Source organism: Vulpes lagopus, chromosome 18 (assembly GCF_018345385.1).
Source record: "Vulpes lagopus strain Blue_001 chromosome 18, ASM1834538v1, whole genome shotgun sequence".
Lineage (NCBI taxonomy): Eukaryota > Metazoa > Chordata > Mammalia > Carnivora > Canidae > Vulpes > Vulpes lagopus.
This window is the reverse complement of record NC_054841.1, coordinates 35,136,570-35,162,519: the sequence shown is the minus strand read 5'-3', so window position 1 is coordinate 35,162,519 and position 25,950 is coordinate 35,136,570. Positions and strand designations below refer to the sequence as shown.

Here is a 25,950-nt window from a genome sequence, read left to right as displayed (position 1 = left end):
AAAAGGCAGAACTATACGGATAGAAAACAGATCAGCAGTATATCAGAGGTTTGGAGAAGAGGCAGTATCTGATCAGGGAAAGCCCAGGAGAGGGCAAGTATAGACCTAATCTGTATGGCCCTGTAATGGTGAATATATGATGCTTTGTATTTGTCAATACCCATAGAACTTTCCAGCACAAAGAGTAATTTTTTAAGCTAACCAAATCAGAGGATCTCAGGATGGAATACAAACTGTGACAGAAGAATTTAACTATTACACATGTGTGAGATAATCTCATAGAAGGGGGCAGGGGTAGGGGGTGGACACTAACCTAAGTAACTTTTTAAAACAGGGCTTTCTTTGAATGGAAACTGTAAGCCCTAAGTCCAAAACACCATACTAAACACTGTACTCTAGCTGGCAATGTTGTTTGCCGTGGTGATGTGGGGTAATAATTCTAAAACTGCTATATTTGTACCCTCAGATTGAATAACCAAAATAATGGCAGATGGGGGGATCCAGGTTTTTCACCATTTTTTTTCACCAACAAATACAGGGAAAGCTAGAATGAACCAGGTGAGACTGGATTAGATTCAGAGACAATAGTACAAATTCATGTTTAGCTTAATATAGGAACAGATGGAAGTTATATTTACAGATGTGTGTGCATACTAAGGGAAGTGTATGTACATGTATTGCCTGGCTCTGTTCGTGAGGGGCTCTATTCGCTGGAAGCAGTGACACCCCAGTAACAGTGAGCATACCCGGCATCCAGATATTAGTTTCTAATTTTAGTTTCTAATATCATTAGCCAGTTAAAGGAACCAGGCCCCTTGGAGACATGGTTGATTTTAGGGCAAGGGCAGGGAATTTACAAGATGAACCTGGAGTCTCTTGTAGTGTCAAAAAGTAAGGACGGGCTTAAAAAATAAGAGGATGGAGGCTTATGAAAGGGACAGAGCAGCCAGTATGAAAGAATTCTAGGTAGCTAAAGCTAGAACAAACAGTTAGAGAAACAAAACAAAAACATAGTTTGGGATTACAATCCAAAGTATGAAATAAACACCCATGATTCTATCCATACTGACACAACTAAATGACTGAATAAGTAAATAGAATATGCAAGTCTCCTGTGCAGAAGAATTCTGTATACTCTATGTAGGTGCCCCCTCTCCTGGAAGTAGAATGGTTTACTTCTAAGGATATGGTTTGGAAAGCAACAAAGGAAGGGAGGAAGGGGAGTGTAACTTTGTAGTGCGGAAACCTGGTGAGCACAACCTGGGTCAGGTGACCAAAGTCAGCATCATCAGAAATAAGCCACTGATGATGATAGGCATGCTGGATATGATGGGATAAAATTGGCACCTTAATCTGTGATCTGCCCCTGCCCCCCAAACCAATAACCTCAGTTTAACCATGAGAAAAACATCAGACATTCCCAGTTGAGGGACATTCTGCAGAACCCCTGACCACTGCTCCTTAAAACTATTAAAGTCATCCAAAACAAGGAAAGTCTGAGAAACTATCACAGACCAGAGGAGATTAAGGAGACGTGAAAAATAAGTATGAGGTATCCTGGATGGAACCCAGGAACACTGGGGGGTGGGGCAATGAAATTAACATAAACTGTGAAGTTTAGTTAATAGCAGCGCAAGATATTGACAAGACAGTAAGGGATAGATGAGAGCTCTATATAGTCTCCTTGCAATCCATTAATCTAAAACCATTCCAAAATTAAAAGTTTATTTAAAAGAAAGGGTTATAGGCCAAAAGTCTTAGTCCAGGACTGATTGGGTGGAAAAAAACAAAACCTTGTCTTTCATCATAGATACTTCGGGAATTACTGATGTATAAAGCATATGCTCTAGGACAATTTGACTTGTTCCTCTAGTTTGAAATCCTCTATTATACTGAGATGGTTTTGAACTCCTTTGCTACTTGCTCAAATGTATTTTTCTCTTAAAATCCTGGAAGTATGAAGTCACAACACTTTGTTCTTTGTTCTTTTATCCACCCCCATCATATTTTGCTGCAAACCTTGTTATTGTCAAGGCACAGCTGACTGGCTTTGTAAGTGGTTTGTGATTTCTTTCTGTTCCTAGTATTCCAGTGTTATTTAGGTTCGTTAAAGGGAACATTTGGGCTTGGCAGTTTGTGTCACTAAGATTCAGGTATAACCACATCAATTACTAAGCCATCCACACGTCAGCGATGATGATACGAAAGTGTGGCTCTAGCAAGCATTATAGTTAGATGCTTAATGAGAATATCATATGTGATCACAAATAAAATCTCACAAGTAATCTTCATGCTGTTCCTTACTTACAGTTCAGAAAGTGGCTCTTCCAGAAAATCTGATAACTTCAGTTTTCATATGTATTTCATAAAAGGGTTAAAAAAAAAAGTGTGTGCCCATTTCTGGGAATGTTAATATTCAAGTTACCGTGTTTACTGGCTTTGCAAATAATCTGGATAAGGAATATAAAAGTAATAAATATGCTTTTTCTAACCAGTTTTAGACTTAAAATTATAATTAGCTTATTGTTAGATGGTTAGGGTTTATTATTTAAGGAGGGGTAGGAGTGAGGAGGAGGTTTCACTTAACCTGGTAAATAAGACAGTGATTGCTTGTATAGTCTTCTAAATGGCTTTTGATGTTTAATTGATCTCTCTGTTGAGATAGGTAAAAGAAATTTTGCAATTTTCAATTATGTAATATTTAGCTTATTTCACCACTGAAATCAGTCAACAGGTTTTTTTGGTTTTTTCGTTTTTTTTTTTTTTTTAATCATCACTTTTTAGAGTATGTTCCTAGGGTCTTTTCTCCTTGTGGTTGAAATTATATGGAGTTGGGGTGGGATTCCAACATCAACTTGAGAGCATGAAATGTTTTCTTTAAACGGCATTCCTTTTACTATTCCCAGACAATCGTTAGAGGAAATAAACCGTGCAAGGAAACCTCCATCAACGGCCTGCTGGAGGACTTTGACAACATCTCCGTGACTCGCTCCAACTCCCTACGGAAGGAAAGTCCACCCACCCCAGACCAGGGGGCCTCCAGCCACGGTCAAGGCCATCGTGAAGAAAATGGCTTTATCACCTTCTCACAGTATTCTAGCGAATCCGATACCACTGCTGACTACACAACTGAGAAGTATCGAGAAAAGAGTCTCTATGGTGATGACCTGGATCCATTTTATAAGGGCAGCCATGTGGCCAAGCAAAATGGGCATGTCATGAAGACAAAACATGGGGAGGCCCACTATCCTGAGATGAAGCCTTGGAAATCTGATCTTGCCAGATTTCCCCTTGATTATCACACACACTTGGACTCCCTGAGCAAACCAAGTGAATACAGCGACCTCAAGTGGGAGTACCAGAGAGCCTCAAGCAGCTCCCCTCTAGATTATCCGTTCCAATTCACGCCTTCTAGAACTGCGGGGACCAGTGGGTGCTCCAAGGAGAGTCTGGTGTTCAGTGAAAGTGAGTGGGGACCCAGCCTGGATGACTATGATAGGAGGCCAAAGTCGTCCTACCTGAATCAGACCAGCCCTCAGCCCACCATGCGGCAGAGGTCCAGATCAGGCTCGGGGCTCCAGGAACCCATGATGCCCTTCGGAGCAAGTGCATTTAAAACCCACCCCCAAGGACACTCATACAACTCCTACACCTACCCTCGCTTGTCCGAGCCCACAATGTGCATTCCAAAGGTAATGTTCACTGCCTCCTTCCCTCCCATGGGCAGGCACCTCACAAAGGTGGTGCTAGCATGACCTTCTCACAGAGTCAGATTCTGAGGTGAAGGTTTGCCTTTTAAGTGAGAATCCATATTGAAACCCTACCTGATTTCCACGCACCAGCCCCAAGGGCAGAGGATATAGGGCAAGGAACATATATTCATTAAAATCAAAGTCTTTGGAGATCTCCTCGAGGGTTTCTGATTAAAAGGCAAAAAAAAAAAAAAAGTTTATTTGAAAGATATCCTGATATACTACTAATAAATATTGTGTGCTCCTATTAGACTAAGTCCTCTTTTAAGGAGCATACGATTATAAACCATTAGATGGACTAATATTGTAGTTCCCACTTTCTGGCAAAGTTTATAAGGATCTGTTGAAAAGGAAAAAATAAAGTCAGGATTATCATGGTAAGTTTTTAATAAAGTTCATTTTTAAAAATTTAATAATTTTTAATAATTTTATAATTGTTAAAAATTTTAATTTAATAATTTTATAATTTTTAATAAATTTTAATTTAATAACCATTCTAACAGGTATGGGGTTGTATCTCATTGTGGTTTTGATTTTCCCTGATGTTGAGTCATGTCTAGAACCTTTCCATGTATCTGTTGACCATTTGTATATCATCTTTAGAAAAATGTATATTCAGGTTCTTTGTCCAAATTTTGATTGGGTTATTTGGGATTTTTTTTTTTTTTTTTGCTATTGAGTTGTATGAGTTCCTTATAAATATTTTTAACCCCTTATCAGATATGTGGTTTGCAGATATTCTCTCCCATCCCATCAGTGTCTTTTCATTTTGCTAATGTTTCCCTTCATTGTGCAGAAGCTTTTTATTTTGATGTAGTCCCACTTTATTTTTGTTATTATTGCCTTTCAGTGTCAAATACAAAAAAGTCATTGCCAAGACCAATGCCAAGGAACTTACCCCTATTTTTCTTCTAGGAATTTTATGGCTTCAGGTCTTACATTCAAATCTTTAATGCATTTTGAATTAATTTTTGTGTATGGTATAAGACAGGGGTTCAGTTTCATTCTTTTACACCTGCCTGTCCAATTTTCACAGCACCATATATTGAAGACTGTCCTTTCCTCATTTGTATATTCTTGGCTGTTTTGTAAAAAATTGACTGAATCTATATATATTTCTGGTCTGTGATCTGTTCTATCGATCTGTGAGCCTGCTTTTTTGCCAGTACCATACTATGTTGACCACTATAGCTTTGTAATATAGTTTGAAATTAGGAATCTTTGTTCTTCTTTATCAGGATTGCTTTGGCTATTTAGGGTCATATATGATATTTTGTATGTGATATATTTGAACACTTATGGTCAGAAGCTCTTTAGGTCAAGATCACAAAGTTCCATCCAGAGGCAATAATGTTGCAGCCCTGGGGCCATACTTGGCTTCTTGACCTGTTGAGTCCACCAAGTAGTCATTTTCAACTTCTGAAAAATCAAGATATTTCACTTAAAATCTTCAACTTCTGGGTTTTAGGATTCTCTTTTTAAAAATGGGATGATCTGGGCAGCCCCAGTGGCCCAGCAGTTTGGCGCTGCCTTCAGCCCAGAGTGTGATCCTGGAGACCCGGGATCGAGTCCCACGTCAGGATCCCTGCATGAAGCCTTCTCCCTCTACCTGTGTCTCTGCCTCTCTGTCTGTCTGTCTGTCATGAATAAATAAAAATAAAATCTTAAAAAAAAGGGATGATCTGATACCCCTAGGCCCACATTTTCACATAGCATTGGAAATGGAATTGGCTGGAGACAAAGTCTGCCCCATTAGAGGGGATAGGCCCTGCCCAGGCCACTTCATTCATTCTGCCCATTAGCCTAATCCCTAGAGGCATTTGAGGATTTAATATAACTCCCCAGGAACCCCTGCCCACTCCATTTCATGGAAGGAGAAACTAAGGTCCAGAAAGTCACATGGCGCACTTAAGGTTTCATAGTTTGTTGGTTGTAAAACAAGGATAAAATCCAGTCTGATATTTCTCCTAGTCCCATATTTTTCCCTTTATGTGGGCATATGTTACTTATGGAGTTCAACTGTATTTGCCAGTAAAACCCATGAGAGGCTACTCTAGGCTAAAGAGAGGAATAGGAAGAGGATGGAGAGAGGGGATAATTCATTCCATTCATTCTAGCTTCATTCCTCCCTAGATCCCTCTTCCTACAGACTTCCAAATATAAGGCAAAGCAGACCTGCTCTGAAATCTGGTTTTGTTAAGCCCAGAAACAATGCAGAAATCTATTGTGGCTCAGAAAAAAATAATAACATATTTATCCTTGGGAACTTTTTTTTTTAAAGATTTTATTATTTATTTGAAACAGAAAGAGAGAGACCATGAGCAGGATGGTGGGAATGGGAGGCAGAGGGAGAGAGAGAAGCAGACTCCCTGTCATATGGGGCTTGGACCCTGAGAACACGACCTAAGCCAAAGGCAGACACTTAACTAGCTGAGCCACCCAGGCACTCCTGCCCTTGGGAACTTGTACCAGGAAGTTTTTCAGCCCTTAAAATAAAGGCCTCCAGAGGAGCAAGCTGCTATTCCATTTCATAGGAGACCCGTGAGAAGTTCACAAGCAGGTTTTCTAGGAGAGTAGGAGGTGGGAAGCATGTTAGTAATTAAAACGTTTACTTGATTAAAAATATAACATCTCTCTAAAAAGATTTAGGTGCCTGTGCCTTTAGAACTGTATTCTAGGGCAGCCCTGATAGCTCATGGTATAGCGCTGCCTTCAGCCCAAGGCATGATCCTGGAGACCTGGGATCGAGTCCCACGTCAGGCTCCCTGCATGGAGCCTGCTTCTCCCTCTGCCTGTGTCTCTGCCTCTCTCTCTCTCTCTCTGTGTGTGTGTGTGTCTCTCTCATGAATAAATAAATAAAATCTTAAAAATAAAAAAATGATGATAATAATAATAATAAAAGATAATAATAAAAGAACCGTACTCTAAAATATTCTCCAATCACATTTGGATTTCCTGCCAAGGGAAGAAATAAAGATCATGACTCAGATAATTTGTCTTTGCCTCATGGAAAGTCCTAGAGACTGGTGGGTAATGTTCACATCTCAATAATAAGAGAAAAGCATGAAATTTGTGTGGGTCTCCAGGCAGAGCAAAAATGAGAAGGAGAGATGTATGTATGTGAGAGATACAGGGAGACAGACACCGGGTGTATATTTTGGCTTGAAGGAGATAAAATACTGTTAGTCCACAGAAAAAACTCCTCCAGTGTTATCTACTTACCTAATTTTCATGTTGACATGACAGGAATCAAGGATGTTATAAATCTATAGGTATGGAGTCTGTCTCCCTACTTTTAAATGTTTTTGGCTGGGGCTGGGCAGATAAAACCTTGAGGGAAAAATAAAGTCAAACAAAATCCATTCACAGCACACAACTATAAAAACAGCCTGATGTGGAGAGAATGCTTTCCACCCTCCCCTGCAGACAGGTCTGCTTTACAAGGAGGGAAACTGCCTAGAAATAGTGTCACCATGCACCTAGTTTTGCACCTTCCTGTGCTCTCCAGGGAACAAGCAGCTGCCAGCTCGTGTATGTGGGTGCTGACCCAGCAATCCATCCCTTGCTCTGGCTCCCTGTGTCATCACACAGTTCACTAAGCACTCGCTGTGTGCCAGACTCATGGGTTGCCTCTTTGAGCCTCTCAGTCCTGTAAGGAAGGAATTCTTGCCTGTTTTGTGTGTATGAGGAACCTGGGGCTCTGAGGGGCTCAGTAATAACCAGGTGAGTCAGCTGAGCTCATAGCCGGGCTGGGGTCCAGCTCTCTGGTCTCAACCCCTTTGCCAGACATTGGAGACAGCCCCAGAGGCCCAGGAATAGCTTCTGCAGGCACCAAGCCTTCAACTTGCCTTCTTATAAGCTCCTTTAACTACATAGAGCCATGAAGTTCCCATGGGTAGCATGGTTCCTGTCACACTCAATAGCAGGGTTTTTAGCCTTGATGCTGTGGACATTCTGGGCCTGATAGTACTCTATCACGGAGGGACGTCCTGTGCACTGAGGATGGTTAGCTGCATCCCTGGCTTCTACCACTAAGTGCCAATAGCATCCCTTCCTGTGACATCCAAGATATTTCCAGACACGATCAAATGACCTATGGGGCAGCAGGGAGCAAAATCAGCTCCAGTTGAGAACCACTGTTCCATAGCTAACTATTTCTCAATAGTTTTGGGCATTCAGTGGTGTAGGACCTAGAGGTAAACTGCCTGGGTTTGAGTCCTGACATTACCACTTATAACTGGGTGAGTCAATTGCTTGACTCTGCTTCTCTATATATGAAATAGGGATAATCATGTTGTGTGAGGGTTAAATAAGTTAGTAATTAACAGGAGCCTAATTATGAATACACATAGTCTACACATTAATCTGTATGTGTAGCATGTGGACAGGAGACAGCTGTGATGTGAATCAAAGGGTTGCTATGTGCAGGCAGTGTGCAAGCATTACCTGATTTAGCCCTCATGGGAATTCTGGAAGACTTCAAGATCATCTCCCTTTTACAGTGAGAAAGCCAAGATTCAGAGGCTAACTCCTTACAGACATCCCAAGGATATGAAGGCAAACAGTTGGGTCAGGATCCAAAATTAGGTCCATCTTACTCCAAAATCTATATATTCCGGATCATTCCTATTTTTCACAGAAGAAAGCCACAGAACAGAAAGATGGATGTGAGGCCTTGGGGCCCAGATATGCACACTGCAGGCAGCCCTAACTTTCTGGTGAGAAATAGGTGATTAGTCACAGAGGGTTTTGGGTTACACAGGGAATGTAGTTTATTCTCTCTGTTCTCAGTAGGGTTGAATCCTCTGAGAAGCTCCTTAACCTCAACAGACTATGATTTGTGGATAAAAAGCGGGGATCACAGTCCAAAGGAAGGCATTAAAGACTAAAGATCCCTGAGACTCTCATACACCCTCACTCTGCTTTGAATGATCATCATATTCTGTTTTACAAATGACCATCCAGATCTTCTTACCCATGAGAGAGACATTTAAGAGCACAAGTTCTAGAATCCAGCTCCCTAGACTCCAGCTCCCTAGATTTGTGCCCTCACTGGCTATATGATCTTGTCTGTGCCTCAGTTCCTTCCTTTATAAAGTAGAATGTTTCCATAACCTACTTTGACCGTATTCTATGGATTAAAAAAGATGAGTAAACATAAAGGAGTTCTCACAGGGCAGGCACTCAATATTAGCCCCTGTTCCCTGGAATATTTCTGGTTGGAGACCATGTCACCATATCTGCTAACGCCAGCCATAGAAACATCTTCTCTGGATAATCTTTTACATATTTTCAAAATATGGGGACAAGCTCCATGTGACTTCACCCTCATGGCCATTCTGTGCAGCCTAACGTACAGCTGTCCTCACCTCAGAGATGCAGGTCACAGAAGGCTAGATTGTGGGGCATCCTCAAGGCCCGGCAACCCCTGAGTGACTGAGCTAACCTGAGGACCCCAGTCCTGCCATGCTACTGCTTGCTCTGCCCTCTAGAATGGACATGAAAGTCTCAGACTTCCCGTAGAGGCCAGATGTGAAGAGAACATAATACCTAACAGTATTCAAGCAAAAAGCATCGTCCATGACTGCATCTGTAGTTATGATGGTTCTTGCCAACCAACCCCTCCACATTACCTTCACCATCTCCTCTGCACCAGGCAGCAAAGTGACCGGTGTGTAGCCCAAACAGATGACATATTAAGGAGTTCTGAGTGAAGATAGAGGGTGTAAGAGAAACTGGCATGATTCCCCAGATCTTTTGCCTGGGATTTTCAGTGCAATGGTTTTTCATTGCTTAGCTGTCACTTGCTTTCCCTAGAAGGAAAAAGCAGTCGAGACTGTGCTCAGTCTTCCTGCACCAACATCTGAATGACTCACTGTTCTTTATGGCACTTGCCAACCTAGATTCAGCCAAGGTCTAGGAGCAAAACTGCAGCTCCTTATCTACTGAGGATCCCAGCTGAACACTTTCAGAGATCCCCAAGCCCTGATGGGTAACAAAATGGCAATGCTTGTGAAATCTTACAAGCTGCAACAAAAATCATAGGTCTGGGGGAGGGAGAGGGGAAGAGGTGCTAATCATGTAATATAATGGTAGATATTATTTTGATTTCTTTTTGGCATATAGACTCTTATAGGATGTTCATTAAGGTTCATGAAACATCCAAAGAGGTGATTCAGAACAACATCTCCAATGTCCATCCTTCAGATGGAGACTTCACGTGTCCTTTGCATATGAATGGATAAATCTTCCCATGAATATTCCTGTGGTTCAAAGTAAACTGTGTTTTAGTCATTATGAGTGAGTTTTCCATTACCAAATTAAAATGAAATTAGTCTGACCTGGCAATATCTGTCCCCACTGTCTTGGAGGCTCTGACATACCTGAACTATATTCTGCAGCAGGGATCCAATCCCCAGAGGTACAGACACCCCTCTGCTCCCCACCCCTGTAGATGCAGGTGGTGGCAGATCTCAGGTCAGAGTGATCTGCTCTTGAACAGAAGATGTGTTCTTTGAGTTTGGAGCAACAATTCCAGAGGGGGAAGGAGAGCCTATAAAGTACCTGTATGCTTGAGCCTGCTGATTGAGCACAGACTTATTCATTTCTTTAACCTGGCTTTGCCTACTTGTACAGGTGATAAGCCACTTGTCCAAACTCTCTGTGTCCGTTTGCTGTATATTTTATAAGGCAAACAAACACACAACTCATCCAATTTCACCGCATAAGGTATAAGTTCCTACGTGCCTAACTAGGAATCCAGTGTCACGGTTTGGGAGATTTCCTTGCAAAACACTAAAGAAGGTGAATGGCTCTCTGCTACATACAGTTTACAAATCCAGCGAGTGTCTGAATATCCAGAACTTAACCTACCTCCTAAGTCCCCTGCATTAGAACCTTACGCAGACACCTTGATTCTTTAGGTCCCAGGAGGGCCTGCTCATGACCCCTGTTCCTTGGCAGTGAGAGCGTGTGCTTGCTGCCTCTCTTACCAAAATTGAACAGCAGCTCATGTTGTGCGCTGTGTCCCTTTGTCATCTGTGAAATAGGGCCACTCCATTTTGTAAGTGAAAATAAGTAATTCGGAGGAAACTGACCGTGACTGGGCATTTGTGGAAGCCTTGCCTCAAGCAGGAGCAGCGGCTACGATTTTATTAGGATGCAGTAACCTACCCCCACCTGAGGGGAGGTGGGGAACAGCCCCCATCGGTGGCATTCCTGCCCCTGGCAGGGAGAATTGCCATGGCAAAACCCAGCCAGAGGGACCCAGGAGAGTAAATACATGTTCAAGTCACGGGATTTAATGAAACCCTTTCTCCTAATTGCCAGCCTCTAAAATGTCCCTACATAGAAAGTGAGTTATTGTCTCTGGAATTCTCATAGGTGCTCATTTTCCTTCCCCAAAGCCGAGGCTGGTCCTCTTACATTTCCCTTTGAGTCAAGTAAGGACAATTTAAGATGTCCTTTCCGTGCTCAGATAATAGAGGCCTGTGATTCACTTTTATCCCACATTTGATTTATGTACAACGAACAACACCCAATCTGGCTTTTTTTTTTTTTTCAGATGAGCAGTCTCTGCTTTATTGTACTCCGAAAAGGTGTATTGGAGCATCTCGCTGGCTCACTGCAGCCAGCCGCCCCCCATCCCTTGTAGCTCTGTGGGAAGTAGAAGGGGAGACTGTCCATCTTTCACAGAGCGTTCTGCGGTCCCCATTCTTTGGGCGCGCGCACACACGCACACCCAGTCCACCACGATCTAGCCGCAGCCTCCCTGTCACCAGTACAGACGACCACGGTGACAAATAGATGCTGCGGCAGGATTTTTTTTTCCTCCCCTTTCTCCCGCCCTCCCCCCACCAAACCTTTTTTTTTTTTTTTTTCCAGCCTTGGCATAAAATGGTCAAATGATGTTCTACTGCAGAATTCAATTTCACAGTTCAGTTAGGTCCTTGATTACACTGCCAAATTCAGATTAATGTGCATTTAACGAACATGGATCAGGGGAATTCTGGCTGGCAGCCAGCTGTAATCGGAGCAATTGATAGCTGTGTGCAGTTTTATGCCCGTGCACCCCAGCGTACCACTGGTGAAATTGATTGATTAAATGAATTCATTGCTATAATTATTTATAATTTTGATACATCGCAGGCCTGTGTCTGACCCCATCCTTGGAGACATTGTACCCATTGTGGAAGGGTAGTCCAGCTGAGTTGTTAGCCCGGGATTATTTTTTTCCCATATAATATAGCCTTTTGTTTGTTTTGTGCACTGATTTTTTGGTTTGAATTGAGACCTGAAAAGCACATTCCTTTAAGAATTCATTTGTAGGGTATATTAAAGGGCAACTAAAATGGAAACCCTCCTATGAATGTACGTTATCAACCATTTCAAAGGGGGAGGAAACCAAGACTGCTTTAGATGTTCTTTCAGTATTTTTAAATACTCCTGTAGAGAGAATTCTTTTTCAGAATGTATTTGATTTTTCAATGACAATTAGTGGGCTCGTAGAACTGCCACTATGCAGTTTGGCAGGCTGAGTGATAATTTGCAAAAATGGTCTAGTCTTCTCTTTTCACATTTTGCCATATGGAAATCCCCTTAAAAATATGTAGTTTATGATCTCATTTCTGTGAAGTTAACTCTTTCACAAAATCCCAGGACCATTCTCTTGGGAGGGGCGGGAAGAAAGCCGAAAGGTTTCCACCAGAAATGATGTTTCATCATTTTCCTTCTTGCACAGTGGCTTTCCTACCCTTGCTCCCTCCCGGTCCTGTCCTGTGTCATGCCCTTGCAATAAGGTCTTCAAAGGTAAACTGCATTCATAGATCTTTTGTGTGGTGAGAGGGACATTGGATTTGCTCATTAAATACTTGTACCTCTTACTGGCCCAATTCCACTGCTTTGTGGTTTTGCTAAATGATTAACCCCTACATCTCTCTCAAGATGCTATACTCCGAAGGTAATCTTTTTTTTTTTTTTTTTTTCTAGAATAGTTTGTAAGTCAGGTTGTAAAAAAGATCACACAGGTCAAGCTTTACTCCTTTGAAAGTCTTGCTTACATGAGCGAACGTGTGTGTCTGTGCAAAACAATATACATGAACAAATTCATCAGATTTTTTCACCCACTTCCAAATATAGGATATTGGAAAGATGACTTAGAGTAGGACAGTGAAATAATTATAACAGTTTAGGGGCCAGGAGGCCTTGTTAGAGAAGAAAGGTTGGGCTTGCTTTCTTCTCCACGAAAGAAAGGACGTTATTGTATCTGAACACAAAGTTCTGGTCTGGCCAATGCAAAAATGAAAGCGATGAATTCTGTACATAGATGATCAGCTCATTTTGCCATGATGGTTTTTTCTTTGTTGTGTATTTTGAGCTGATTTCTCTAAAGCACGACTGTTCAAACAAAACGACTTAATTTTCCTTCACCTCCCCCCTCTCCAGCCAGGCATTATCATTCATCACTTTCTAGCCCTTGCATTTCTTGTATCCTGCTTCCAGTTGGCCAGACATTGACATCTGAGCCCCCAGAGAAACACCCTAACCAGGCTTTTGCTCTGTAGTTGTCTTTCCTTACTGTGCCCACCTCTGTCCTGACCATGTCTACCTTCTTATCATTGAAGTATATCTCTAAGACATATCAAAGGGCCAAGTTCTAAAGTGACATTATCTGGATTTAATCCCAACTCTGCCTCTATAGCTCTGGGAGCTCTGCATGAGCTATTTTAGCTCTCTGTGCCTCCGTCTCCTTATCTGTAAAATGGAATAGTCATGAGCCCTGTCTTATGTAACTTGAGATTCAAATGCATTCACAAATATAAAGTGCTTAGAACAGTCCCTAGCAAATGGAAAGAACTCATCAAATGTCAAATATCATTAACATTCATATATATTATTCCTACAAAGATAGACTCCTAACAGAGTAGTTGGTTAATGTCAGGGCCCTACATTGGCTCCCACTGACATACTCCTGCATTATCTTGAGGAGTGAGTGCCCTAGCCTTGATTATACAGACTGGGGAGGTGACAACTGATGGTAGAAATGCCAAGGCAGGTAAGAAAGCAGGCCTGTGGTGCCAGTGTGCCTCGACCTGGGATATCTAGACACCCTCCTGAGAATGAATGACTGACCTGAACAGAAGAACAGGTTGTACAGTTCACTTGGGGGTACGTGGCCATTCGCCTTGGATTGCTGGTAGGGGGCAGTTCCACCTCCCTGAAACTCCATTTTATCAACAATAAATTGCCCCCTTCTTGACTCTCAGAAGAAGAAGGAGGCTGCCACAAATATGTAGGCTAGCAGTGCCATAATGGAACCCACAGTTGGGTTGTTAAGACCCAACTGAGGGCTGTAGGTCAGTAACATAGTGCCCCTGAACAGGGTCACTCATGCACTTCTCCTTCCCAAAGTGAGCTATTTGTCTGTCTGCCGCCATCTCCTTGAACGGACGGAAGCCCAGAGGGCGGACCATGTGTTCTCTCACTGGGGGCAGTCAGTTCCCCTTCCAAGAGTGCACCTCAAGTATGGTTCCCAAAATTGTCTCTTGTGAGAGTAGCTGCTCCTCATCCATCACGTTTTTTGAGTCTGTGCCTCTTACTGGCTGCCACGAAAAACAATAGCATGATTTTGTCTCGAAGACCTGATTTCAAAGACGTTTATCTCCCTGTGAACAACTCAGCCTCCCCTCTCTGACTGGAAATGGTCCCATTCGTGCAGGCAAGCCTCCCTTTCTTTATGCCACACGTTAGCTGTGGAGAGGAGACTCTGATAATGCTGCTGACAGTCGATAAAGAAGAAAAGTGGCCTGATGCAGCGTGAAGCAGTTTGTGATTCCTACTGGATGCAGCTTTTTTATTTTTAATATATCTTCAGAGATCAGTTATACATGCTTGTGGGGAAGGAATTCAATTTTGCTTAAAGTATAGGAACAAATCCTCCACAGAAGACACCGGGGGATGATGCCATGTGATGGTTCCCAGGACATACTTTGAAAAATAAAAGGCATAGACCCCACTTCCTTCACATTCTAGCCTTGTAATTAGCCTGGACCTGGCTAATCTCAAACTTAATTTAAGGGAAGAACCCAGTTGTTTAATTTACACTGACATTTCATCCCCTCTCCCCACATCACATAAACACACCAGTGTTCCCTGTGTGTAGCACAAATCCAGGGGCTTAGCAAAAAATCAGTGACTTCAATACAGCATTTCAAATATAATGCAGTGCTTGATATAATTAAAAGCATCTTTTCTGATTGTTTAAAAGGTTAATGTTTAGGAATACATATGCTGCCAGTACATGATCTTCAACAAATGCTAGCTGGTTGGGCTTTTTTTTTTTCTTAATATTTTACTATTTATCTTCTATTGCATTCTTACTCTGCTAAGGACTTTCTATAATGATACCAGCATCTAGAATGTATTGGTCAGTCACTATGCAATCTTTTGATGTGTATTCAGTCCTTTAGAGCTCATAGTGACCTAAAAAAGTAGTTATTATTGTTAGAGCCCTCATTTTACAGGAGAGAAAAACCAAAGCACAGGTGTTTAAATAACTTGCCCAATGTCACACAACTGATAAATGGCAGATAAGGTCTTTGAACCAAGAGTTTATTTTCTTAGATACTAGGGTGCTCTAAGTTGCCACTGTTTAGCTTCATAAAAGCCCTACAAGAAAGGTATTTATGATTACTATTTTACAGACAAGGACACTGAGGCTCAGAGAGGCTTTGTGATTTGACAAAGCCATCAGAATCTGAATTGAACCCTAAGTATGTCCCTCAGAAGCATATGTTCTCTTACTGTACAACAAGGACAGAGCCCTGGCTTCACAGTACCTGGTTCCTGCTGGTTGGTGCAGGGCTGTCTGAATGGTGGACTCACCAGAGTAGATGATGGTGTTCTCAAGACTAGGAAGGGCTACACTTCTGGATATGCACAGGCCAAAACTGTCATCTGGGAGCCAATGAACAGTGCAGAAGAAGTGAGAATGGTGCCATGCTAGCAGTGCCACTCTATGGCAGCTCTTGCTGCCAGACTTGTGGAATAGACATTTGTTCATGCTGTGTGATAGGGCAGGAGCTTGGAACACCTGCCGCCTTCTAGATGGTCACCATGTGGCCATGTTCAATGAGCAATATGCCCCATCCTACTTCACTTCTCTATGGCATCTGATATGAGTTATTACTCCTTCCTTCTTGAAATGCTTTTCTCCCTTGGCTTCAGGAACCCCTAGTCCCTTACTTTCTTTCCAACATCCCTGGTCACTTCTCTGCTCCTTTATGCAACAGCCTTCTGCTATTTCTGGTCTCTGAATGTTAGGGTCCTTGGACCTTCTCTTACACATGCAACATCAAGGCTTTTAATACCAACTAATGAAATTACTCTCACCAATGACTCTCAGGTGCATGTCATGAGCTTCAGCTCTTCCCTGTACTCAAAACATATCTAAGTCACCTCAGCAATGTTTCTGCTTGGATGCCTAATAGTTCTCCCAAACTTAACATGGCCATGCCATAATTCTTGGTTTCCCTCACATGATAGTTACCTATTCTGAGTAACAAACTATCACAAAACTTAACAACTTAATACAATGATAAACATTTATTATCTCACATAATTTCTGTGGCTCAATTTTTTGTGACTAAATTAGCTGGATGATTCTGGCCTTGAGACTCTCGTGAGGTTGTAGTCAAGATGTCAGCCAGGGCTAGTCATCTGAAGGCTTGACTGGGGCCAGATGATTATTTCTAGGATGGTTCACATGGCTGTTGATGGAAGGCCTCAGTTTCTGACTCTTGGCAGGAGGTTTTGCACTTGAATGTCTCTATAGAATTCTTGAGCGTCCTCATGACATGACAGCAGGAGGCCAGAGCAAGTGATCCGGGAGAAAAGACAGTGGAGCCACAATATCTTTTTTAGTCTCAGAAGGCACTTGCTTTCACTTCTATTGTATTCTTTTGATCACACAGATGAGCCTGGTACAGTGTAAGAGGGGACTATACAAGGATCCTCAGGCATCTTGGATAGAGGCTGATTACCACACTTCACAAGCCTACCCCTGCCCCTCTGCTTCTTATATCATTAAATGGCTTGTTGCCCAAGTCATAACCTTTGGCTCTTTTCTTTCACATTTTAATCCAGTCCATCAGCAAAACATGTTAGCTCTATCTTCAGAACCTACCCTGCATCCCAGCATTCATCCCAGATCTCATCCCAACTATAGCACCCATTCTAATCTCAACTTACATTGACCACAATAAGCTAACTGGCATCCCTGTTTCCACCTGTGCCACAAAGGTCTCTTCTCCTCTAGCTCCCAGAGATCAACATCAAGCTCATATCTCTCTTCTCTCCTCAGCAAACTCCAGGGGTTCCCATTTCACTCAGAGTGACTGCCAGTGTCCTTGCCATGACCTACAGGATCATCCCTCTGACTACTTTTCTGACCATCTTTCCAAACCAACACCCCTCCATGCCAGAGGAGCCTCTCTTCTATTCTTAAAGCCTCCATTTGCCTAGAATCCTATGTGTGCTGTGCCCTCTGCCCAGACTACCCCTCCCCACATAGATGTTAGGCCTATTCCCTCATGTCAGCCAGATTTCTGCTCAAATGGCACCCCCATAGAGAGACCTTCCTTGGGATGCTTGGGTGGCTCAGTGGTTGAGCATCTGCCTTTGGCTCAGGAAGTGATCCTGGGGTCCGAGGATCGAGTCCCGCATTGGGCTCCCTGTGAGGAGGCTGTTCCTCCCTCTGCCTGTGTGTCTGCCTCTCTATGTGTGTCTCTATGAATAAATAAATAAAAATCTTTTTTAAAAAAAGAGAGAGAACTTCCTTGACAACCACATCCAAGATGGCATCTCATTAATCTTAAACCCTTTGCTCTATTTTCCTTCATATCTCTGTTACTACTGGACTGCATACTGTACATTTATTGGTTTTCTTGTTTATTGTGTGTCTCCCTCTCTAGAATGTAAACCCCAGAAGGGCAGAAATACCATCCTTTTTTATTATTGCTGGACCTTCCCATGGCACCTGAAAAGGTGCCTATCACATAATAGTGGCTCAAAAATTAACTTGTGGACAAAACAAATTCATGAGTATACTACATGGGAGCAATGGATTTCCTTCACCCAATAGAACTTTCTGCAATGATGGAGATGTTGTATATCTTTGCTGTCCAATGTGATGGCTATTGGATACTTAAAATGGGACTTATATGATGAAGGAATTGAGTTAATTTAATTTTTTATTGATTTCAGTTAAGTAGCTACATGTGGTCAGTACCCGCCATACTAGAGTAGATCTAGATCCTTAGATGGGGTATGGGGGCATGTACATGTCATTTCATGTACATCCCAGTAGAGTGTAGAGATTTCCCAGGGTGCTGTGTTAAGAAGGAGCCTAAAGTCCAATAAAAAATCTTTTTTGAGCACTTTTGGGGTACCCAGCACTGTGTCGTCATCAGGATATCACACAAGGGTGCAGTGATTGATTAGTGTATTCTGTCCTGGGCAAGGAGGTGAAGACGTTATGAGGTGGTATATTTACCATACCTGCTGACCTAAGTTGTTCCAGAGCTAGTCAGAGGTCCTCCCTGATTCCTCCCAGGGAGTGATTGCTGGAATGTACACCTAGTGTTGTACAAAACTCCCGCTGACTTCCCCCATCCCTCCTCTTTCTGCTGTCCCTATTCTCCACTGAGTTCCCTGAATCTAGTCTTCAAAACTAAAGTAGAATGTTCTTTGCTGGAATCCTTTTTTGGGATGATCAAATTCCCTTTCACACACACACTCCTGCAAAATTTGACAACTCTCAATTATATTTCTGCTTATTTGGTGAGAACATTGCATGTGTTTACCATATGGTCCATACTGAAAAGCTGCTTAGCAGAGCCATATTTTCCCTTTTACATATATCTGCTAGGTTATGCGTGTGGATAATACATATCCCCCTTCTAGTATATGAATTCACAAACATGGGGAAAGGCATTCTGCCCCTGAAATTTCTCACTGAAGACTAACATCCTTTAATGACAAATGGGATCTTTTATTCCTGCAAAGGAAAACAGAGCCTATACACCAAGTACACCTTGGATAAGGCAGATTTTTTTTTTTTTGCATAAGGCACTTTTTAATTAAAACTCTCCCTGTGTTTCACATGAGTGGGAGAAGGCCCTTTCCTAGGAGCAGTGGGTATAATTGGTGCCCCAACCATATCCCTTCATCGCGTATTGTTTCTGTCTGCCATCATAAAGCAGTAGTTTTCAGCCAAGAGCAATTTTGTCCATATTCTGGGAATATTTAGCAACATCTCAAGAAACACTTTTGGTCATAACTGGCACAAGTGGCTGCTACTGGCATCTAGTAGGTAGAATCTAGTGATGCTGCTAAACATCCTGCAACACACAGGACAGTTGGCCACATCAGAGAATTATCTAGCCCCCAAAATCAGTGGTGCCAATGCTGAGAAATTCTGGTCTAAAAGCTTTCTCTATCCGCTGGAGGCTAGTCAGCCCAGGATATGGCAGATCAGGAGTGCCAGGAAATTAATATTCATGGAAGCAGATATTAAACAGTGTTTTGAAGGGATCTGGTGCATAAATACTTCATCTTTTGGGCCCTCAGATGGGATAACTTCAAGGTATATGCTTAATATAGTCTCCCAGGGTACAGAGTTAGCTGGTGGGATTAGATTCCAATTGCTTCATTGGTAACTTGCTGTGCATATTGGGGCTTACCAAAGAGATGACCAGTAGGGGGTGTGTTTGTGTACACAGAGAGAGTCTCTTTATGGATGACATCAGTCTTTTCATGTAAAGCCTTCATCTGATTGGATGCAGCCCACCCACTTCATGGAGAGCAATCTGCTTTGCTCAAAATCTACTGATTTAAATGTTAAACACATCTTAAAAAAAATACCTTCCCAGAATATTATTGACCAAACAACCAGATACCATAGCCTAGCCAAGTTAACACATAAAATTAACCATCATACTCTATGACTTGCCCTTTATTGATTTTCCCCTTCCTTGTTTCACCTCATAACTCCTGGGATCACCTCCCACCAGTTGCATTTAAATTCAGGTCTCATCGTCTGCTTCTGGGGATTTGAGTAGAGAAAGGGGAAGAAATAGACTAAATAGGGAGGTTGTAGGGTAGGTAAAGGATGGAAGCAGGAGCCATCTGGGACCTCACAAGGTAAGCATCACCCACAGCTATGTTGTGTATGGTCCTCTTCATTCAGGCCAGCTACAGGTTGATTCAATTGGCTCACTGACTGCAGCATTCAGATCTAGCATGTGATATTTCTCCATCTGTGTCTGTCTTCCCAGGTGGATTATGATCGAGCACAGATGGTCCTCAGCCCTCCGCTGTCAGGGTCTGACACCTACCCCAGGGGCCCCGCCAAACTACCTCAAAGTCAAAGCAAAGCGGGCTATTCCTCAAGCAGCCACCAGTACCCATCTGGGTACCACAAAGCCACCCTGTACCACCACCCCTCCCTGCAGACCAGTTCACAGTACATCTCTACAGCTTCTTACCTGAGCTCTCTGAGTATCTCATCCAGCACCTACCCCCCACCCAGCTGGGGCTCCTCTTCAGACCAGCAGCCCTCCAGGGTGTCCCATGAACAGTTTCGGGCTGCTTTGCAGTTGGTGGTCAGCCCAGGAGACCCCAGGGAATACTTGGACAACTTTATCAAAATCGGAGAAGGGTCAACCGGCATTGTATGCATTGCAACTGAGAAACACACAGGGAAACAAGTCGCAGTGAAGAAGATGGACCTCCGAAAGCAACAGAGACGAGAACTGCTTTTTAATGAGGTAGATGGTGTGTTTGGATCACTCTTTCTCTCCCAAGTAACATGTATTTCCCCATTTCAAAAATATTACATGTACAGCTCAGAACATCAGAAAGCACTGACAATAGAAATACAAAAATAATGTTCCCATAATCCTTCCTTCTGGACTTGGTCTGTATGTGTACAGCTGCTACTTTTATAAAGTACTTCATACAAATCAACCACTGTGCTAAGCTCTGATATGGCTTGATTCACACAACAAACCTGTGAGACAGACATTATCAAGCCCAGGGTCATACACCAGGTCGATGGCAGAGCTGGGATTTGAATTCTAGCAGATTCCAGAGCCTTATGCTACACTGTCTACATGGGTATATATACATTTTGTTACATGGTTGTGATACCATGTATACCCTCTGTAGCCATTATTTTTAATCTCAATAAACAGAAGTTGGTTTGCCAATGGATTATCACTCTTGAGGAACTTTAAGATACATTTTCTAACTATAGGAATAATGAATTCTTCCTGTGGAAAATATGGAAGATAGAGAAAATATCCCAAAATCTTACAACCAAAAAATAGCCTACATTAATATTTCAGGAGTTCCCTTCTATATTTTTTTCTCTTTAGAAAAAGTAATATGTAATACTGGCTTCCAGAAAGTTTGTAACAGTAAAGACCCTCACTGATAGACCTGTATCATCCTCACTAGCACTGGATACTGTCATGTTATCTCTGTTAATCTGATAGACATGAACAAATCTTCCTGCTTTAATTAACACTATTATTACCAGTGAGGGTGAATTTATTTTCATGTTTATAGGCCATTTTTACTTCTTCATTGAACCATATGTCCTTTGCATAGTTTCCAATTAGGACGGTAGCATTTGTCTTATTGATAAATGAGAGCTCTTGATATGTTAAGGAATTAACCATTTTCTGTGTGTTTGTTGCAGTGTTTTTCTACTTCCTTATTTGCCTTTTACACTTATTACTTGAGACCTCTAAAATGCACATAAGGGGGAAAACATGAGCACCTATGTCTAGGAACATAAAACATTTTGGAGTAATATTAATCTATTGATTTTATGAGAGTTTAGGGAAGAGAGATGGATTTTTGCAGATGGAAAGTTTAGGTCTTAAGGATAGTAAATCAGGATTCCATTGTTAGATAATATGTCAGTCTCTAGCAAAGGATGTACCACTCACATCTCCTGACAGACATTATAAAAATGCAATCAGGTGTGACTTTGGATCCTTCTTCTATGGAGGCTCATATGAAGCCACATACATCTCCAGCCCTCATGGGAGTTCATTTTTTCCCTATGTTCCACATCTTGTAGAGAGCCCACTCACCAGGTGAGTGGGCTTCAGCTTGTCACTTCCATGATACTGACTTCTGGAACTTAATTCCAAATCACAAGACCAAAACAGGACAATATAATGTAGATTACTTAGTGATTTATTAATTAAAACTAAGTCTGAAAATGTTACCAGAAGCAGCCACAGGGCAGCAATTCTTGGAAGCTGTCTCTGGTAATTAAGTTCAAGTTAGCCTGAATCATATTTGCTTTTACCTTCAAGACCTATCCTTTGTATTCAGCCCAAACCTCTCTCACACTCAACCCAGACCTTCTCCCAAGATGTTAAGTTACCCTGATGTGACCCTATTCCTACTGTTTACTTCATTTACTTGTGAGACCTACTCATCATTTACCACTTGGGGTTGGTGATCTTTTGCCAGGTTATACAATGGTAGAGTATGGATCATGCATTCTAAAGGAGACCCTTAAGAATATCTGATCATATCCCCCCACCCCAGAACAGTCAACAAAACTCCCTCTTGTGAGTACAGACCTTGCCAGGGTTTTGCCTATTTCCACTCTCATTATTCCCAAACCCAGTGCCTGGTTGCTCTGCCATTTTCTCTGAATTGACTAACTCGATTCCTTTTATTGCTGCTAGCTACCCTCAATACTGTCTTTTTATCTGTAGTAGACTCCTGAATAAGTCCCTCCCAAATCAATATTTCTTAATCAATTGTACTCATAGCACAGATGTGGCCACAGAAGGACAGGAAGCCAAATTTCACATCACAAGTCAAAAAGCATCTTTCCATTTGCCCAGGTTGTTATAATGCGAGATTACCACCATGACAATGTGGTTGACATGTACAACAGCTACCTTGTCGGCGATGAGCTCTGGGTGGTCATGGAATTTCTAGAAGGCGGTGCCTTGACAGACATTGTCACTCATACCAGGTATGTCTCTTCATTATCCAGACAAATAATTCCAGTGCTTATTATTCTTCTCCAGGGTAAAGCCTCAATGACTATATCTATGAACTCTTTATAAATTGTAAGCCTTTTGAAGTCAGGGGATATCAGGACCCTTTTTCTTTATATTCCCTAAGTGCCTATTGTAATATCATGTATATATAGGTCGTTCATTTAATTAACATTCTCCAGAAATGCATTAATACTTAATTATTTTAAGTCAGCCAGCTGATGACAAATGGATTTTTGGTCCCAAATAGTAAAATTTCCCATTCCTACACATTTTCCTAAAAGTGAATTATATTCTGAATTGCCTTGCTATTGCTCTATGGTGATGCCACCAAGGGTACCTGGATAAGGAAGAGGCTAATGGAACATAAGTCAAAGTTTTATGTCATAATAAGAAACCTACATAATTGAAATTCTTTAATTCGGTTTTTAAATAGTCTTACAAGTAACAACAGTTAATTATCATTATTAATTTTGTTACTTGCTTCCCTGATGTGTCAGTTGTGGTCATTTGCTTAAGTGTGTTTTTTTTTAATTTTTTAAAATATTTATTTATTCATGAAGATACACAGAGAGAGGCAGAGACAGACAGAGGGAGAAGCAGGCTCCTCGCAGGGAACCTGATGAGGAACTTGATCACACCCTGAGCTGAAGGCAGATGCTCAACCACTGAGCCACCCAGGTGTCCCTCCTTAAGTGTTTATTGATGACCTTTTATGTACCAGGCTCTTTCCTGAGTGCTGGGGACACATAAGATAAAGACACAAAAACGATTAAGGTCTCAAATATATTCCCTCAAGGATGTCACAATTAGAAATACATACATTATAATGCCTGTGCAGAATTAGAAAGAGGTATATAAGTAGCAGAGAGGAGTATCTGAATATCTCTAACAGGGAAAGTAAAGAAAGATTTCCAATAAAAGGTGATAACCAAAATGAATTTTGAGAGATGCATAGGAGTTTACTAAGAAGGCAAGTAGGAGGAAAGAACATTGAAGGCAGGCAAAGTGTGTGCTAAGACAGTGTTCTTTACATTTTAATATGCATACAGATTACCTGTGGATCTTAGTAAAATGCATATCCTGATTCAACAGGAAAGAGTATGATGCTCTATTCTAACAAGCTCCCAGATGACACCAGTGCTCCTGGTTCATGGTCCACCGTGGAGAAGCAAGTTTCTAAGGAACAGACATATTTTTAAAATGTTACATTTTGAAAACTTTAAATTTGCTCTTGGTAGTAAATACATTTCCAAAGGATTGGGAGATGATTGTCAAGAAGTAGACGCACTGGATGTTAGCTGATATCACTGAAATGGCACCTAAATCACAAGTAAATTCAAGTGAACAATAAGGGGAAAGCAAGATAGCAAGAAGGCATGGGGAAGCACTGAGGGATAGAATATGCTGCTGTTTCTCCACTGAAATCAGGCGATGTTTCGATCATGACCCCCTATAGCTCTCAGTCTATAATAAACTATCTAAAAACAAAAGAACACGAGGGAAGACACTGTATGTTTATCACCAACATTTCAGATGGCAGATGCCTGTTGGTATAGCCATAGGACACCCCCCCTCAAATACATAAGATCATCTTAACTTATAGAAACAAATATACAGAGGAAACCTAAGCATAAGACAAATGTGACTTACATCTAAAACAATTATTACAAATATATCCAAGGGAGAGGATTCTTTTTCCTATCCCAGGGAGCTTCAGATAGCTACACGTGTCTCTCTGGAGCTCTTTCCTTGTCAAGGTTGTTTTCAGTTTTTATTGTGTGTCAGTAGATCCACTTAAGAGCTAGCCTCTCTGGGATCCATTGTGTTCTCTAAATCTCTTCATCCAGTTTTGTCAATAATTTCCTATGAAAGGCAGAGAGCTCCAGAGAGTGGGGAGAAATTGTATGCCAATGGGCAGCCCGGGTGGCTCAGCAGTTTAGCACCGCCTTCAGTCCAGGTCGTGATCCTGGACACTCGGAATTGAGTCCCATGTCGGGCTCCCTGCATGGAGCTGGCTTCTCCCTCTGCCTGTGTCTCTGCCTCTCTCTCGTGTCTCTCATGAATAAATAAATAAAATCTTTTTTTTTTTAAAGAAAGAAATTGTATGCTAAGGAACACTGAATATTTAGGACTTGAAATCCTTTGAATCTTAAATTTAGAATTTAATCATTCAGAGTTTCATATAGTAGATATTCAATAAATGCTTTATTGAGTGATTGATTAATAAAACAACCCTTTACTACTCCAAGTGTGGTCTGGAGAATAGTAGAATCAACATCATCTAGAAGCTTGTTAGAAACACAGAATAAGGCTCTACCCAGACCAACCACACACAAGGTAGCCAGGTGCTCAGACATTTCCTATGCATACCAAAAGTTTGACCCCAACCTAGCATCTTGTTTAATTTACCCTACTGATTTCCAGGGAACAGAGAGTTCTAGAAGACAAAAGAAAGGGCTAAGCACTTAAAACATTAACTCATGTAACCTTTACACACCTCTACATAACAGAGCCAGGACTTGAATTTGGAGTTGACTCCAGAACTGAGAATCTTTATCCCAATTCAGGCTTCCTTTCTGCAGAAGTAGGAAAGGGCAGTCTTTCTATAGTGGTTCCCGTATGTTTGAAAGCCATTGAATTCAGAATAAGCAGTATTTGTCCCATATGACAGTTAAAGGTGATTTTTCAGTCAATGATGGGGGCTCAGATTCCAGTAACATTTGTTGATATTGACCTGTAAATAATCTTTATGTCTGCTTCAAACAACTTGAATCTTGTAGAATCCAAGAAAAAAAAACAATTTTATTTTAAAAAAAAGATTCTTGCTCCTGAATTATTTTTTAAGGTATATTTGAGCTTATCCCTGCTGACAATGCTCTAAACCTCTGAGGGCTCTGCTGTGGGCAGATGTGAGAGTTGTCATCTATTGTTTTCACAATCCAGCACAATGACCAGCCCACCCACACAAAACTGAGAACACAGAAGTTGTAGGTTTCCACTCTCAGATAGGAACATTTCTTCTTGCCTGACTCAGTAGGAGATCGATGCACTGCTAGAAGAAGCCTCTTTGAAGAGAAGGAATACTCATCCAACTTATAATTTCA

At 41.6% G+C, this 25,950-nt stretch overlaps 1 protein-coding gene across 9 annotated transcripts in view; it reads left to right on the top strand.

The window, feature by feature from the left end:
- Nucleotides 1–25,950, top strand: part of PAK5 (p21 (RAC1) activated kinase 5) — a 278,705-nt gene that overhangs the window by 232,408 nt on the left and 20,347 nt on the right. For all 9 annotated transcript variants that reach the window (XM_041733443.1, XM_041733436.1, XM_041733441.1 and 6 more), the window contains 3 exons: nt 2,907–3,692; nt 20,087–20,578; nt 22,685–22,818. In XM_041733443.1, the coding sequence (XP_041589377.1) occupies nt 2,907–3,692; nt 20,087–20,578; nt 22,685–22,818 (1,412 nt within the window). The remainder of the gene's footprint in view (nt 1–2,906; nt 3,693–20,086; nt 20,579–22,684; nt 22,819–25,950) is intronic.